Here is a 16905-nt window from a genome sequence, read left to right on the forward strand (position 1 = left end):
TATTAATTATATTTGCAATTTTTTCGTCTTTGAAATTTTTACAAGTAGAAATTGTATACATTCTATCGTGTTACATTCACTAACAAATTTTAGCAAGCAATTCGCGTTTTTTTATTAAAAAAATACTAATTCTTTGATTGTTAATTTATCTTCATAAAATTGGAAACAAGTTTTTTTTTACACATTTTTCGTTCTGTGATCGGCGTTTTTCAACAAGTGGGCATGCGAACTACAAGTGGCATTCAGAAGCAGGAAGAGTGGGTAGAAAATAACGAGCTACTATTGATGGATCGTTTTTTTTTGTACAACGAAATAAAGGAACACGAGAACGATTATTAACAGATCGCACTTTTATTTTAACACGCCATTATTTACGATTGATGCGCAATTCTCACTTATAACTAAACATATATAAAATAATCTTTCGATTGAATAGAACTTAAATCCTCTAATCTTTTTTTAAATGCACAAAATCGAGGACTGTATGCTAAAATAGAAGATAAGCAAACGATATGAAATATTATAGACGTCGCTAATACAGGAACTAAATATTTTAATTATTTTTTATTGTATTTTTATTCGTTATCCTATTTTTGTTGCTTCTGTCGATAGTCTATACAAGAATTTTATATCTATCATTATTTTAAATTAATAGCATTTTTCTTGATATATTAAAATTGTATTTATACTATACATTAATTCGATCGCTATTAACGGTAAACTAACGACGCCGAAATCTTATTAATGCTTCGCATTAATAACGGAATTTCTAATAGAGAGTGTATAAAAGTAACGGTAATTAATTGAATAAACTTATGGTATTACACACACGTACATAGAAATCGCTTGAAGTCTAATGTTTTTAATTTTATTTTTATGAAATGATCAAGCCAATGTTTAATTAGCGCAATTTTTATTTTCGTATAGGGCTAAATTATAATTTTATTGATATAATCATGATCCACAAAATATATTCAAGAATTATTAGATGAAGGACAAAGTATATATTGAGAAAACGGGTAGAAGGATTTGAGATTTGACTATAATATCCACCATATTCGATTTCGATTGGTACACAAAATACTTGAAAATATTTGAGGTAATAATTTATAAGAAATTTCTAAAAAAATAAAATAGAAGTAATAAATTACACCTAAAAACACAATAAATTTTTATACTGTTTTTCCGGTTACATAGTTTTACTTTCATTAGCGTGTCCTTTTAAATAATTCAACAAATTAAATATATATAATATAATATCAATTATTCGAATATCAAATTGTGCATCGCATAAAGCGTAAAATGCGAATGCACTTGATGCATACGAGGTGCATTCAATGTATTTGACTCTTCCTTTCGTCTAGCTATCTCTTTCTCTCGTGAGAATGTTCGATATATAGGTATGTCGTTTGAATTACTTTGGACACAGAAGCGACTCACATTTCAGTTAAATCTCACACAAAAATACAGAACAGTTAAAGTTTCTATATATCGCATAGAACTACGCGACCTTTCGGGGCTCTCGGCTTGAGTAGGAACAATCTATTTGCAGCAGAGGTGCAAAACACGAAATATTAAAACCAGCAACGTTCTATTTAAGTAAAAATCAATCGTGCGACATAAACTTTTTATTATGTTTTCGCAAGTAAATTGTTCATGCAATCGGATAATCAGGCTAATAAAACAATTTATTCACAGATTTTAATAACTGCGAGCTTGGTGAGAAAAATAATTGTCATTTTAAAACAATATGTTAAAATAGAAGAATTCTAGATAGCGCGCACCTTTTATTCCACTATATAATCTTACATTATATTAAGAGAATGCATATGTGTGTAAATAACTGCACTTTTTTTTAAACTGGAGAAATATAAATATATTCAAGCTTTGTAGAAAAATATTTTGCATCAAAACTTGAAACATAATTATGCCAAAATTGAACAAGTGAAATTTTTTATTATATTATATATTTTCTTTTCAGACCAAAGATATTTTTAGTAATAAAATATCACACGTACAAGAGTATAAAGCTGTTCATGCAGCACTTGTATCAATATTTTGAATAACGTGAATGTCAGCGGGTACTGTAATTTCTACGGTTTAGGAATAATTCAGGAAGTTCTTAATGAAAAGGGATTATTTTGAAAACATTACAATGTCAGCTAAAAAACCATGTAATAAAAATGGAAATATTAATTTAAAAAATTTAAGATACTCTTGATGCGACTTTGAAGAATTCAAGGGTATGTCATCTGATATTCCTTTTATGCAAAACATTTTCCGTTAAAATATTTAAGAAGAGTAATTCAATACTTTACCTCTCTGTACATTCTCTCGCCCCATCTTGTACATTCTCTTAATATTACACATATAATATATAATATAATATATTAAAAAATAGCCAATAATTCTTATAATTGTATATACATACTGTTCTACGTAAATAAATCAAATTTGGTAAAAAAATTAACAAGAAAACGGTAATAAATCATGCGTGTGTTGTACACCTCTGTTCTACAGGATGACACAAATGAAGGGATTATTTTGTCGCTTAAATAGAACATGCAAAATAGCTCATTTTTCTTCGCAAAAACGAACTCTCAAATTTGGATATTTTTTTTTTAAATGTCTCTTTATTGCAAGCAATATTTTGGAAAATTTTCCAGTCAATATTATTAATAATATTCCAAACAACAATGCATCAGAGAGTGTTATATCTATATATCTGCTACGTTTTTATTTGACATTATCTCGCATCGTAACATTATCCATGTAAATTCGCAGATGACTTGTATGATTAACGTAGCATACATATATGTATAGATAAACTCTCGTATAGTATTATCGAGAAACATAAGTCAATCTTTCGAAATTTATAAATCAGAAAAATTTAAGAATAACTTGTATTACATTTCTTTCATTTTTACTCGCGTTGTTGCCGGCAACGAAATGACATATTACTCGTAATACGATGCATATATAAAAGTGATATCTAGCGACAAAGCATAACATTCTTGCTCGTGTCACCCTGCGTAGCCGATCATTATGAACGCATCGTCTCTCGAGGCACTAATCCTAAACTTATTTTCACTGGACGCTTCGATGAATAAGAGACTATCTAATGATATGTATGAGGGCATGCTAATCATTTACGAGATGGGCGCATGGAACGCTAAAGCCTGTAGGCCCTATTTTAATATTATCTTGCCCTTTATGCTCTTTGCTTTTATTTTTTTCTCTCTCTCTTTAAAACACAAATATATTTATCTCTTTAAAACACAAATATATATTTCTTCGTTTTTATCCTTCTATCTTCGCATTTTGCGAATATGATCTTGCACATCTTATTTGTATTTTATTCACAATATTCCACGCTTATCGCGAATTCCTACGAAAATACTTTATGTATTTTCCTGTTCGTGTATTTCCCTTTAATAATTTAATAAAAGTCCACAATTTGATAAATATTCAAACTCTGAATGAATATTTACAAATTTAATTTATACATTAAAAATTTTGTTAAAGCAGAATCGATCTTTGAACAAAGCGTAGAATAAAGTTTATTGTTGATTTTGCGCTTTCGGAGTTGCATAATTTACGAGAATTTCTTTATCCTCCTAATTATAATCGATCATGCATTAGCCGCAGAATCCACAGCCGAGAAAAAATATCGTGTAATTTCTCGTGGTTAGATCTATAAATCAGAAAGATACCCCTCTCTTCATTGTACACACAACTGTTTACTCCTTTCGTCTATTTTATATTCCGTCTCTTGTATCATATTGTGGCCTCGATTTACGCGAGGGCTCATTATCACGGCAATTTTTCGACGAAAAAATGCTGACAAGCGTGGGCGGCTCGTTATTCAAAGAGTGTATGTAAAAGAAAAAAATGCATCGTCGCTCCAAATGTCGGAGATCCCCATGCAATTTCTATTAGATACGTCGGTGCAATTAAACTCGCTCAGTTATGTCCTTTATGTTAGTCACATCGCTCGTTGATGCAAGAACGCGCGACGGCAGATTGCTCGTCAGAATGACGAAGTTGTGCAAGAGCACCTGGTACTGCTCCCGACAGTGCCATCGGAGGGGAAACGAGGTCACGCCTTTGTGATCCATCACCGGATTTCAAGGGAACGATTTAATGGCCACGCGCAAATTGCTCGTAACTCGCCCTTTCATGAGCATTAAGGTACTCGGCAAATTTTGAAAAATTGTCGAACGTTAGATATGGCCGCGATCCGGTCGATTATCGATCCCGCGACAGCGACTATTGCTAGAAGCGACTTTCGTCGTCTCGTACGCTTTACATACTCGATTCTCGACTATGTAAAGCGGAGGGATCTCAGAGATTTCTCGTTCTTCTGTGGCTCTAGTCGCGCCATGAATCGAGAACGATTCATATCCGTTATTCATAAAAAACAAATCGTTTCTTAAGAAAGACAAAAATTGCAGAGCTAAGGAAATTATAAATATTGCAAGCGACTGTTCTTTTTTTAGGAAATAAGAATTATTATTATACGTGGATTAAGAAGTTAAAATAATAATAAATATAGCCAGTGTGCACTGTAATCAAATACGTATGTAGTAATTTGCAAATTTTCTACATGATTGTCAGATTTATTTTATTTCATCCTATTATTAGATTTTTAACTAATAACAGTACAACCTTTTATTTTATTCATTACATAATTGTGAAGCTGATTTTCGATTATTTAATTCATTTATATCATTAAATATCAGAAACACATACATTTGCAGTATGCACATTTTTTTATAAAAATAGTAAAGTAATATAAAAAATATATCTTTGTTGATGCGCAAGAATAAGAATGCCACAAGACAAACTAATAAAAATGTATTTTTGCGAAATGTTAGAAAGAAAGATAAAAAATTTCAATTTAACAGAATTTTAAAAAATCTCGAAAATTTATTAATAAATATAAAAGAAGATATAGTTACACATAACTGCAAAATGATGATAACTGAATAATAAATTTTTGGAATAACATCTTATTTTTTTCGATTTGAATATTACAGTGATTCTAGATTTTGTACAGCATTTAACATTTTCAAGAAATATCTTATGACATTTCAGAATAATATAACCTCGGAAATGCCTCTGTCTTTTTTCTTGCATCTTTTTTCGTAGTCTCCCATTGTGGTTTGGGTACCTGCTGTTTATAGATACCATCTTCTTTCATCGTAAATCCAATTGTAAAAAATCTGGTTGTAAAGAATGGATGCTAACGTATAAAAAAGATTACCTGATTTTACTGCTGAATAAAAGTAATATGTCTGCATTTTAGTATGAATATATTACCGAACGAAGAGGGAATATCTAATGCAATTATCTTCTTAAAATAATGAGGTAAAACTGTACTATCTAAAAGGTGACAAAATATGGAAAAATATGAAAAAATTACATGCAAATTCTAATTAAGCTTATGTGAAAATCGTTAAACTATTTCTTTCATATCTAATAGCAAGGCATTAAATGTTAATCTGCAAGCAGTTTATAAAAAAAAATTCTTACAAAATCCTGTATCTACGTTCGGTATGTAAATAATTTTTAATATATATAAGAAAACAAATGATGCAAAAAAATGCGTATATGAACCGACTTGCTTCAGCTTTTCTCGCGCTGAAAAAAAGAATTCGTTTACGAGAGAAAACGATAAAAACATTTCTTGCCACGAAAAATTCTTTCTTAAATGATTTTAATCCGCATTTATTATATGATATTCGTAAAATGATTGGAATAATTGCTCTATTCTTATTTTTTTTTTTCAGCAAGAAAAAGTGAATTTGTGAATCTCATAAAAGAAGCACGAGTGTTAATCACGCAATTAACACAGCGCAGATTTGATTTAAAAATATTAAAATGTTAAAAATTAATTTAAACAAGGCTCAAGTGATATCAATCTAATAGTAAAAAGGAAAGACCAATTAGAGCCTGGACGCGGTAAATGGTGCGTAATAAAAATATTTAAAGTATCATATTATATTAAAAGATTATGCTTTTATGAAAAAGATTTTACATGCATAAAGTTGCAGTATCTGCTATTCGGATAACATTTCTGATTTCAAATAAGCAAAAAGAAAACATTTTTACATTTTTTATAAAATATTCTTTAGAGTAATACATACATGCTACCACATATTGCTTCTGTGTGATGTGTTTTCCTTTATCACCCAGCATCTTTTATTTCAGTTCAGTTTATTTCAGCCGAAAAAGAAATTCGGAATTTCTTGACGAAATTGAAACGGATGAATGATTTTTTTCTCAGTGAAACTTATTATGTTAGAATGGAAGTAATGATATGCTATGAATTTTCAATATTAACATTTTTAATGATTAAGCTGAGTGAAATATTTTTGTTTAAAAACAAAGTAAATTTAAAATTAACTTAAAGAGATTTTGTTAATTTTTTCAAACTTATTTTGCCGAAATAATTCAATATTAAATTTTGTATTTGATATATTTATAAATATTCTATCATTTTTAATATAAATAGGAAATATATATTTAAAAATAGTGCTTAACTTTTGGGACACGCTGTATAGACTTATCGCGAGTATACGCATATATTTATATTCTCATTTCACTGTCGAGAGATACCATGTATTTCCGTCATGCTTCTGACATGCAATGCTGCAATCGATATGACAAGGTGCTATCTCTTTTAAGCCGATTGACATTAGAGCCGATGATTGATCTGTAGAAAATAGTTTTGTCCTTCTTGTTTAATTAAATTAAAATACGAAATTAATCCCCTCCCATTTTCCTTTCTTCTCTTCTATCATTTTTCTTTTTCTTTTTCACTCAATGATCCGTAGATCAACGCTAGTTAACGGCCAATTTCGATTGGATAACAAATAATATATTCTATAATTATAACATTGATATATGAAACACGCACGTTCACACATTTATACGTTCACACATACATATATTTATCTCTTTCTAGATGTAGATGATATGTAAATGGAAGATTTCGTATTTCCCATAGGTTTTATTCTTCGAAACAGGGCCAAGATTTTTATTATATCATCGAGATGCCCGTTTAATAACTCTATCATTGCCGCCAACTATCGTCAGTCGGGCAATCATGCATAGAAAACGCTCATCAATGTGTCAACTCTGAAATATTTCCAATATTTGCGTTCTGTGAGAGATGCTCGCGCATGAAATTACAGTAAATGCAATAATAAGTTAATTATATCTCGCGAGAAAATCAGACAGATATTTTTAAACCAAAAATTTTTTGAAATTAATACAATGTAAAATTAGAAATTGGTGGTAAAAATCGAACATAAATCCATTGCAGATAACAAGCTAATGGGAATAAATGTACTTAATCAAATGGCATATTAAATTGAATATTGATACTAATAACTGTAATTTAAATGATACATTAATATAAATTAAATATTGATACTAATTTCATTTTTCCAATATGTCACAAGACATATTGGAAAGATGAAATTAGTATCAATATTCAATTTATGTTAATGTATCATTTAAATTCCAGAGAAAGATAGGGATGTATGTGGGAAGAAGTCGGACGTGTCTTTACGCCCATTTGATCAACGAGCGACAGAATCCGTGGCAACAGCATTGACGCATATCCTGTGGAGAGAGCATTCACACACTTTTCAGCCTAACGAATAATTGCTAGAAAACAATATTCGCAAACTAGAAAAATATGTGAGGCGCAAGTGGCTGGATCGGAAATCGAAACCGAGTCTTTCGCTTTCCGGGCAATTGCTCCAGACCACTGAGCTATCCAGACCTCACACCTAATGCTGCTTTTTAACACAGTGATATGCGACTCCAGAGCGATGTTGGTATCTCACTCGATGGATGCAATGCCGATTGCTACGGAGGATCCCTGAAAGGTCGCTCGCTGACCAAATAAGTGCCGGTGGAGGTATTCGCGTGCATGCTGGCTTCCGACTGGCCTTCCGTATGAAACGGCACCGACGAGCACAACGCCGTAGAGTGATCACATCCCCCAAGATCCCTTTAGTATATACTAAAATCCCCACTGTATCAAATAGCAGTGGCGGCTGGACCCTAAGATAGGGCCGGGGCAAGCCTCCAGAAAATACATATTTTATGCTTAATTCTTTCTGTCAATGGAGATAATAGTAAATATACTTTGCAAAATTTATTTTTGATAAAATTGATTAGCTAGATTTGGATTAGCTAGATCTTTGAGGGGGTCTGAAATGTTTATTTTTTTTTTCATTTGATTTTTCGCAACAATAATCTACTAGCTTTTTTCGTTTTTTCTCTGTAAAAGTAAAATATTGAAAACTTTGAAGAAATAAACAGATGATTTATTGAATATAAAAACGCTAGACTATTTTCACTAAAATGGGGCAATAAACAACGATTAGCTATAAATGGTATAAGACACGACACATATTTCAATGTACTAGGGAAAATAAAACAAGACCAAAAAAGGACATATATGCACGAATAAATGATCGAATAAAAACATTACTGCTAGAAATTATTACTCTTTCCTTTTATGTATATGAATTTAATTAAAACTTTCGAAATATTGTTAACCTTATGAAAAGCACGCTAAATGAAATTAATAATAAATATTAATTAATAGGAGAATAAAACAAAACGTAAAATCGCTTGTGAATAACTAGCTTTCTAGCGAATAAATCTTATAGTGAATAAATCCACTAGTTGATGAAATCTTGATATTTACATCACGGATCATTACCCTTTTGACGTACAATGTTATAGAGGGTATATTCCTAAATAATGTAAACTTGGAATTATGTGGCGTATATATCTTCTGACTCATTTTATATCATACATAATAAACCTATAAATAAATAAATAAAATCCGCATAATGATTTGAATAATTTTAGAAATATATAAAAATAACAAGATTTCCAGAAACAAGTTTCGAAGAAAAGACTTTCGAAAGAGTCGCAAATACCTGTCCCCCCCAGTAACGTCCTTCCGCTCGAGCATCTGTACAAGAGATATCAATTTTAGATCAAAGAGGAAAGAGGGAGAAATTCAATTCGTTCGTATACAGAACCGCTCAGCGTGTATCGCATACACATGGTGTTCGAGTCTGATTGCAGAGGCGCGTGAGCTGACAAGGCTGACTGCAATTTCTAGTGACGTCAGCGCCAAAAGCTCTCTCGAGATGAAATTTCCCTCCTAAAATTCCCCTGATACACGCCCGATTAAATTCTCTCATTCGCACCGCATAATTTTGACAATGTACACCGAATTAAGTCGCGCGAGCATAATTGCTGAAATATCTCAGAGTTCACTTGACTCGTGCGATCTCGTCCGAAGAATCGGTGTGATTTTGTCGAAAATGCCACGTTCGAAATCGACTGTCCGTAAACTTGCGAGAGAATCCACAAGCTCGCATAAAACCGGATCAATACGAAACTGGCTTCAATGTATGAGCTTACGATGTACGACGATATTCTTGTGTGTGTAATCTTTTTTTCAGCTTCTTAATTCTTCGCTTCTACAACAACCGTACTTTACTATATTGATTCATATAGAACACCCTGTACATGCGGCATATGTATTCATATACGCGTTTAAATCACGAGTAAATCTATTATACTAGCTTTCAGAGACTGTTCTTACAACCTAGTCTTCAATTATAATATCGCGCCCACAAATATACATTTCTATCTCACTCTACTTGGAAAATATAATCTACTTTTTTGAAAATTTATAATTTTTATCTAAAGAATATTGTGCGCGCGCGCGCGCGGGTGTATTCGTGTGTGTGTGCGTGTGTGTGTGTGTGTAAGATATTGGAATAAACGAATGAACAGCTGTGTTTTAGCGCGGATCATCTTGTACCTATAACTAATCAGGAATCAAATGACATTAATGTGTGATCGAAAGTCAGATTTGAAAGTCGACGAACGCGAAAATAGAGACAGATCCGAGAGAGCTCGAGTTGATCTAGAATAGAACCTTTTTTTTTTTTTTTTCGATTACATCGCGAAAACAAGAGACCGTTTATCACACATTTCTTCTCTCGCATTGATTCTTAGATAAAGCTGAGATCGCTGCCGCGACCTACGGTCCCGCAGCGAGTTTTGCAGTTTTTTTAAATTGTACGGTGCCTTAACACTTAAGCCTACAGCTAGACCTTGTCTCGTGCGCGACGTCACACGTCATCTGGATACAATATAGTGTATAATTATATTTGCATTTTTATATACATATACATATACGCGTACATATATATATGTACATACATTTCTTTCGCTTATCAATTATGCGTGTACGTGTGTGTATATTTCTAGATTTTTTTGCCTCCATTTTGCACGTATCGCTCTCGCTATCGTTCGTTCTCGCTATCGCGTGACTCTAATAACGTCTGATTTCGACCAGCAGAAAAATTCTGGTTCCTTTTTATTATTATAGCTCGTCTTCGTAACGATTCGACGTCGACATTTCCCGAGTTCCCTCCTGTTTATGTATTCCCGCGGTTCAAATATTCAAGTGTGAAACCTCGTGAAAATGTAATAAATGCTGCATAATATTTCGCAAACTGATCTGCCTCCTTTGCTTCCGCCCTCACGAGATAATCTCGTTTATTCTCGTAGATCTCGCGAATGCTCGATCTCTATTTGAAGAATTTCTAACGGGACAAACTTCTTATATCTTTGTTTATAAATAAAGCAAAGTTGATTAGATTTATATAGATTATATAGGCATTAAATTTATCAATTATTTTTATCATTTTTTCGATTTCCAATTTCATTTTATTTCGACCACCATTTCAATTTCTTTATCGTTTTTTATCATTTCATTTAAATTCGTCAAATCGATGTAAGTAAATTGATTTTGCTTTTATTATTTGATTAATTTAGTAATACTTTGAGCTCTCCGACTATTTTATTGCCTGCGGATTTTATTATACTACATTAATTACTGTTCGTATATTACATATCGTGCATTTATGATTTTATCAGGAGAAATCACGCGATGAAATACATAAGTTATTAATTTTAAAAAATCATGCAAATTATTGATTGGTATCATCGATGTTAAAAATGTTAAATATATGATTATAACTTCAAGACACTATCTGTTGCCGACTCCATTTAATATATTACAATGACATATATGTGTGTAAATAGCGAAAGTCAATATTTCCATTTTTCTTTTAGCCAGTCATAAATATTTTCAATATATCTTAATCATTAATTTTAAAAAGGTTAAAATGCTGAAAAATTTAGATTGAATGCAGATAAAATCTAAATTGAGATTCATGTTGCATAATTATATGATTAACTATGACAAATAATGTAAAATATTCTCTATTATTATTTTACATCATAAAGATATTTTATTTTAAGATACGTGAATATGTTTATTAAATTATAAAAAAATTTTTTATAGAAAGTAACGTAAATAAGACTTACAAGTCATTAAAATTAGATTCTCGTCAGAAAAAGAAATATATTTATTCATCATTTTTAAATATTAAATGTGGTAAATTTATGTTTATTAAATTCTTAACAAGTATATTTACCACATTAGAAAAACACAACGAATCTCATTAATTTTTATCTATAAAAAGTACGTAATATATGAAATCAATTATTATTTGTATGAAAAATAAAGATAATTTCGAAAAAGATTTTATCAAGTAAAATTCAATTATTTTTATTTTTTTCATGAATAAAAGAGGAGAAATTAAAACTCTTCATACTTTAGATGTAAAATATAATATTTTTCATTAGAAGCTCGCGAAAAAAATGATCAGTAACTGCTTGAGAAATTACACACGCGTACGAAAAACACACATACACACACACTGCCAATTTAACTCTAATCGTAAACAAAATTCCGTCTGCATATATCTCTGTCGCGTATCGTATAATGAGCTCCTTAACTAAATTCTCGCCAATTTTTCTTTCCGCACGATTGCGTGACGTTTATCGCAACAAAGAAGCGTTAACAACGCGATCTTTACATTCAATCATAAAATCATTTTACGCCTTCTCCCGTCGAGCATAATGATAAAGAGGTGTGAGCTGTAGATATTTGTATTATTCCGTCGAAATTTACGACTTTTACGCTTTTATCCAGATATTCTTATCGTTGCCAACCGACTGGGAGAGCTAAGCCACCAGAAGCGGTTACGTCTCAATAAAATGTTAAACGGAGACGAAACGAGAGCCTTAATGCGACTTCACTCACGCCCGTAACCTTTAAACTCAAGGCGCATTTGCATCGGGAACCACTTACCTCCTCCGTGATTTTATCTTGAATAAAAGTTCGCCCGCGATAAAATGAATAAACCGGACGATTGATTCCGAATCTCCTCACGGCCTCCCTCTCGCCCTTCCTCTCACTTTCCTCTAGACGTCCTCGATATAAGCGTTTAATATTAACGTCGACAACGCATTCGTAATTTCTTCGAATGAATGTGCGGAATTAGGCTTCCGGGATTTCCGCAAAACTGGACATCGGCTCGCATTCAAATTCCATTATCTACATCCTGAGAGTAACAGAAATTTTCAAATTTCCTTTAAAACATATACACGTGATATGCAATCGTTCAATTTCTCTGGTAGCAAGTAACATGTATCTTCGAGGAAACAGATTTTAAAAATTCACCAAGCTTGTTTCTCGTTTTCTTTCTTTGAAAATCAGCTTAGATACGTAGTCTCTATCTGTCTCTTCTGAAAGATACTCTTAAAAGCTTGGCGGAAACGACGTAGTCCACTTCATTTTAGCATCTTTGATTCCGTTGAGAGACTCGAAAGAGAGCGCTTCGCTGAGACAGCATTCAAGAGAACTTCGCGAAAAACGAGAGAATAACGATGTCATTGTAATTCGCTTCGATAAGAATATTGCTGTGAGCATCATTCGTTTCGTGCAACGAACGAATGTCTCGTTTGATTACGTTTCAATTGAGGATAATAAATAAATTCCAGATGGTATCTGCTGGAAAATTATTAAAAGATTCGTACAACATTATGTACTCGATTTTAAAACTTATTATATTGTTACAGATGGATAATTTTTCTTTATAAACAATCGATTTTTTCAATATAATAAAATTAGGGCTTTTCTGTTTAAAAAAATTAGATTGACTTTTACATGAGCTTGAAAAATGATCTTAAAATTCAGGATCATCAACCTTTTTCTCTCTCTCAAAACTATAAATTTTACTATTATTTTAGAACATTTTTTGATGTTAAATTTCGAAGAAAACGTTTTGTAACACTTTATGTGAAACACCTTGTATAATATGAAAATTCTTACAAAGCTTGAAAACAATAGGGTGATAATTTCACACTTTCAATGTAGAACATATTTTATCCTAACGGGATTTCAAGTTATTTTAATTACTTGGAAATTGAAAATTTCGTAACAATGGATTTTTCATTGCTATCCTCTCTCTCTGTCTCTCGTTCTCTCTTTCTTTCTCATTCACTTAGTTTTCTCATGCAGTTTGCTATGGGAATTTATTAATCTTCCACTCTCGGCTCATTTCACGGCAACTTATAGCGTGATAAATTATGAAGAGCAGAAGTTAAATTTCTTGCAAAATCGCGTTGAGCACTTGGATGAAAATATAACTTTTAGATGAGTGTTATTTCTCGGTCTTACCAATCTTCTTTTTGCTTCGTTGACTTTGTCAACTATAAAATGAATGATTTATTGCACAGAGGCAATTTAGCGCCGATAGTTTGTGATGATAATTACAATTAACAGATTGCTATTATTTATTATGTCTCTTTAAAAATCTATCTTTTATGATAATATTCTCAAAACTGATTTGGTGTATGATTTATTTATGCTTTACCGTCTGCTGCTTGTCCTAGAATATAACTGCTAATAAATGGAATTATCCATTCTGCTTTATAATATTCTAAGGAGGTCGTTCTAATTATGTAAAGATTAGAATACACCTATAGTAATAAAACCGGTGGGTATTTTTGTTCTTTTGGTGATGTAATTAATTATTTCTAAATTTTCCTAAATATTCTATTCTTTTTTTTTACAATAAATTATCTATTGTAATTATGTATTGTACAATAAAATTATCTAATTGTAAATCTTTAATTACACTTAATGATCATGTATCATATTCTCAGTAATCTCAAATTTGCTCATTCATCAATATTCAATTGTACGTCAAATCTTTTTTCATCGTTAAAGAATTATATTCTATTAATACGTCGGCAAATATATAGATACAATCGATGCAATCATTCGATTACAAAATGTATCTTGGTATTCGGGATAAGTGCATTTAATTTCGCAAACATGAACATTTTACATGTGGTTTAATGCTTCTTTATCAAAAAATGAATGCTCAAAGATCCTTTTAAGGACATCTTTTTCGCGATTTACGCGGTAAAAATTGACGTTACTTGGTCGCTCTCCGATTTAATGAGTTCGGAGTTAATAATTCACGTCCTTCTACGCCGACTTTCTTTAGTTAAGCGTTCGCTATTTACCGTCCTCGTCATTTCTTCTCCTTGGCTTTCGTATCCTGAAATTGGTCTTGCGTATACAACTTAGTCTAGACGATTGATGTCGCAAACCAAGAGATCAAATACGTCGCAAGATATTTCGCAGCTGATAGCATAGGTTTCTCGCAACTCGAGTTCAAATCAAGTGAGCGATCAGGAACCATCACGAATAAACTTCGAATAAAATGATTCACGATCATTTTAATTTAATCTTCATTGAAGAATCTTTTCCGAGTCTGTATCAAGGATTCCCTAATTCGATTACGTTTTGTTATCGTCATTTTTGTGATCAATCAAGCATCGATCATCCTCCGACAACCATTGCCCGCGCTAAAATTTGTGGCAATCGATTAAAGGTATTCGTGTCACGAGAAATCACGATATAAATTCGTGCAAGTTTTTGTCACAATAATTGTACCTTGCATTAACAATCAAATCTACGATAAGATCGATCAAGTCCAGAGATCGATGAGAATCGATGAGAGCGGATTTTGCAAGAGACAGCGAATCGGAGATAAAGCATTAGAATCCAGATAGATGTGCGCGATTGCACGAGATGAAGGTGGGATACATTAGAATCCAGATGTGCGAATCGGATCCTGCTGACGTCGATCATTCGACGGCTATTCGTTATGGATCTTTTGTGAGACGATCGCGCGTCTTCGATCGCGTGAATCGATCGATTATCTCGAAGCGGCGCGAAGCCTCTTGCTAGGAGCATCTTGATTATCATTCGCAAACATCGCGCTGTGCTACCAGTGCCGGTGACATAACGACACAGTGAAAACGAACTACTGCTTTAAGATGGGACGATAGCCGTGTGTACGTCCTACGATGGGCTTATATCGATCTACGAATGGTTGACGACCGCTAATGCGACCTTGAAGCGTAAACAACGCTCGTTATAGGACCTGTTTGTCGGACGGTGGCGCCAGAGTGGAGCGTTTCTGTCCAGCCGGGTACCTGCCAGCCGTGTAAAGGGTTTGTTGACATGGATGATTAATCACTTATATGAATCTATGTACCGCCAGCACCGGAAGTAAGAGGATGGACAAGATTGGTGAACCACGCAGCACGCCAGCACCCGCTAAAACGCTCGACGCCATTGTGCCTTTGCACGCCTCGGGCGTAGGGTCTGAAAAAAGAATAAAATGACGAAATCAGTGAAGATAAGGAATGAAATATGTCTATAAATCGCGAATATTAAGGCTAAAAAAAAGGTTTCCTGCTTTATTACGATTTTTATTTATAAGACGAGCTTAAAGACTCTTTCTCGGTAAAAATTCGAATCTTGCTTGAATCATTCTTGAATAACATTCTGTGCTATTGCATTATCAAGAAGACACACACATAAAAAATATTTAATCTTGAAATATTGTTATAACGTTTAATATAAACGTATAAATAATATCCTTTATAAAATTTAATCTCGACTCATTTTAAGTGAATTAATAACATATTATGTTGTTTAAAGAAATAACATAATATATTATAATAATTATAGTAGCTATTTATATAAAAACTTTTCTTTACCGCAAAAATAACATTTATTTGAATACTTTTATTATGCAATATCTTCGCGTGCGCGCGACAAATTATTTTATAAATCATTTCCCTAAATAAAAAAAATTGTACTTTTATATCTATTAATTAATAATAATAAAAAAATAATAAATAAAATTGAAAATGAATGTATTATATATGTATAATTCTATACTATTAATTTATGTTGATTTGTGATTTGAAATATTAGTGTACAAATATGTAATGCGTAATATGAAAGTTTTGTTATTACAAAGTGATGATAATTTATAGCATCGCGAATTTCGCGTAATATGATTAAGTCAAGTTAATATATTTTCTGCAAGTACAATCATTATTGTGCGAGCGGAAGTTTTCAATTATGTGTGATTTTCCATTATCACGCGTTGCAACATTCAATGGAAAACTATTGGAAATGAATACATGTGCAATCGCTTGCTTCGTTTCGCAAACAATCGCTGCTGTTTAATCCGATATATTCCGGATACATAAACAGAAACATCAAAATTATTTGCAATAACAACTGGCCAGAGCTGCGACTATTGGATTCGTCCCGATGCGCAAAATCCCTCTCTCTCTCTCTCTCTCTTTCTCTCTCTCTAACACAATGTCAATTGCTGATACAATGAAGTAGCCAATACATTGAAGAGCAGGTAACCATCGATCGAAGAATAATTGAATTATTTATCATGCTAAAATTAAGAATGTAGCAGGACTCGATAAAACATTTTATAATTATCCATAATCATAATTACATATTTTCTCATAAAAATGTCTCTGGGCGATCTCACGTACTATTGCGCGGAAATTCAAAATATATATTTATTGACGATGAAAGAGAGGGAGAAT

General features: G+C 32.2%; 1 protein-coding gene across 2 annotated transcripts in view; it reads right to left on the reverse strand.

Annotated features, from left to right (window-relative positions):
• Nucleotides 1-332: 332 nt before the first annotated feature.
• Nucleotides 333-16905, reverse strand: part of Ache-2 (acetylcholinesterase 2) — a 121356-nt gene continuing 104783 nt past the window's right edge. For both annotated transcript variants that reach the window (XM_083080285.1, XM_083080286.1), the window contains one exon: nucleotides 333-15649. In XM_083080285.1, the coding sequence (XP_082936411.1) occupies nucleotides 15522-15649 (128 nt within the window). In that variant the 3' untranslated portion in view covers nucleotides 333-15521. The remainder of the gene's footprint in view (nucleotides 15650-16905) is intronic.

The sequence above is a fragment of the Camponotus vicinus genome, unplaced genomic scaffold (genome assembly GCF_025532165.1).
Source record: "Camponotus vicinus isolate PSW18456_S1 unplaced genomic scaffold, iyCamVici1.0 SCAF_10, whole genome shotgun sequence".
Classification (NCBI taxonomy): Eukaryota; Metazoa; Arthropoda; class Insecta; order Hymenoptera; family Formicidae; genus Camponotus; species Camponotus vicinus.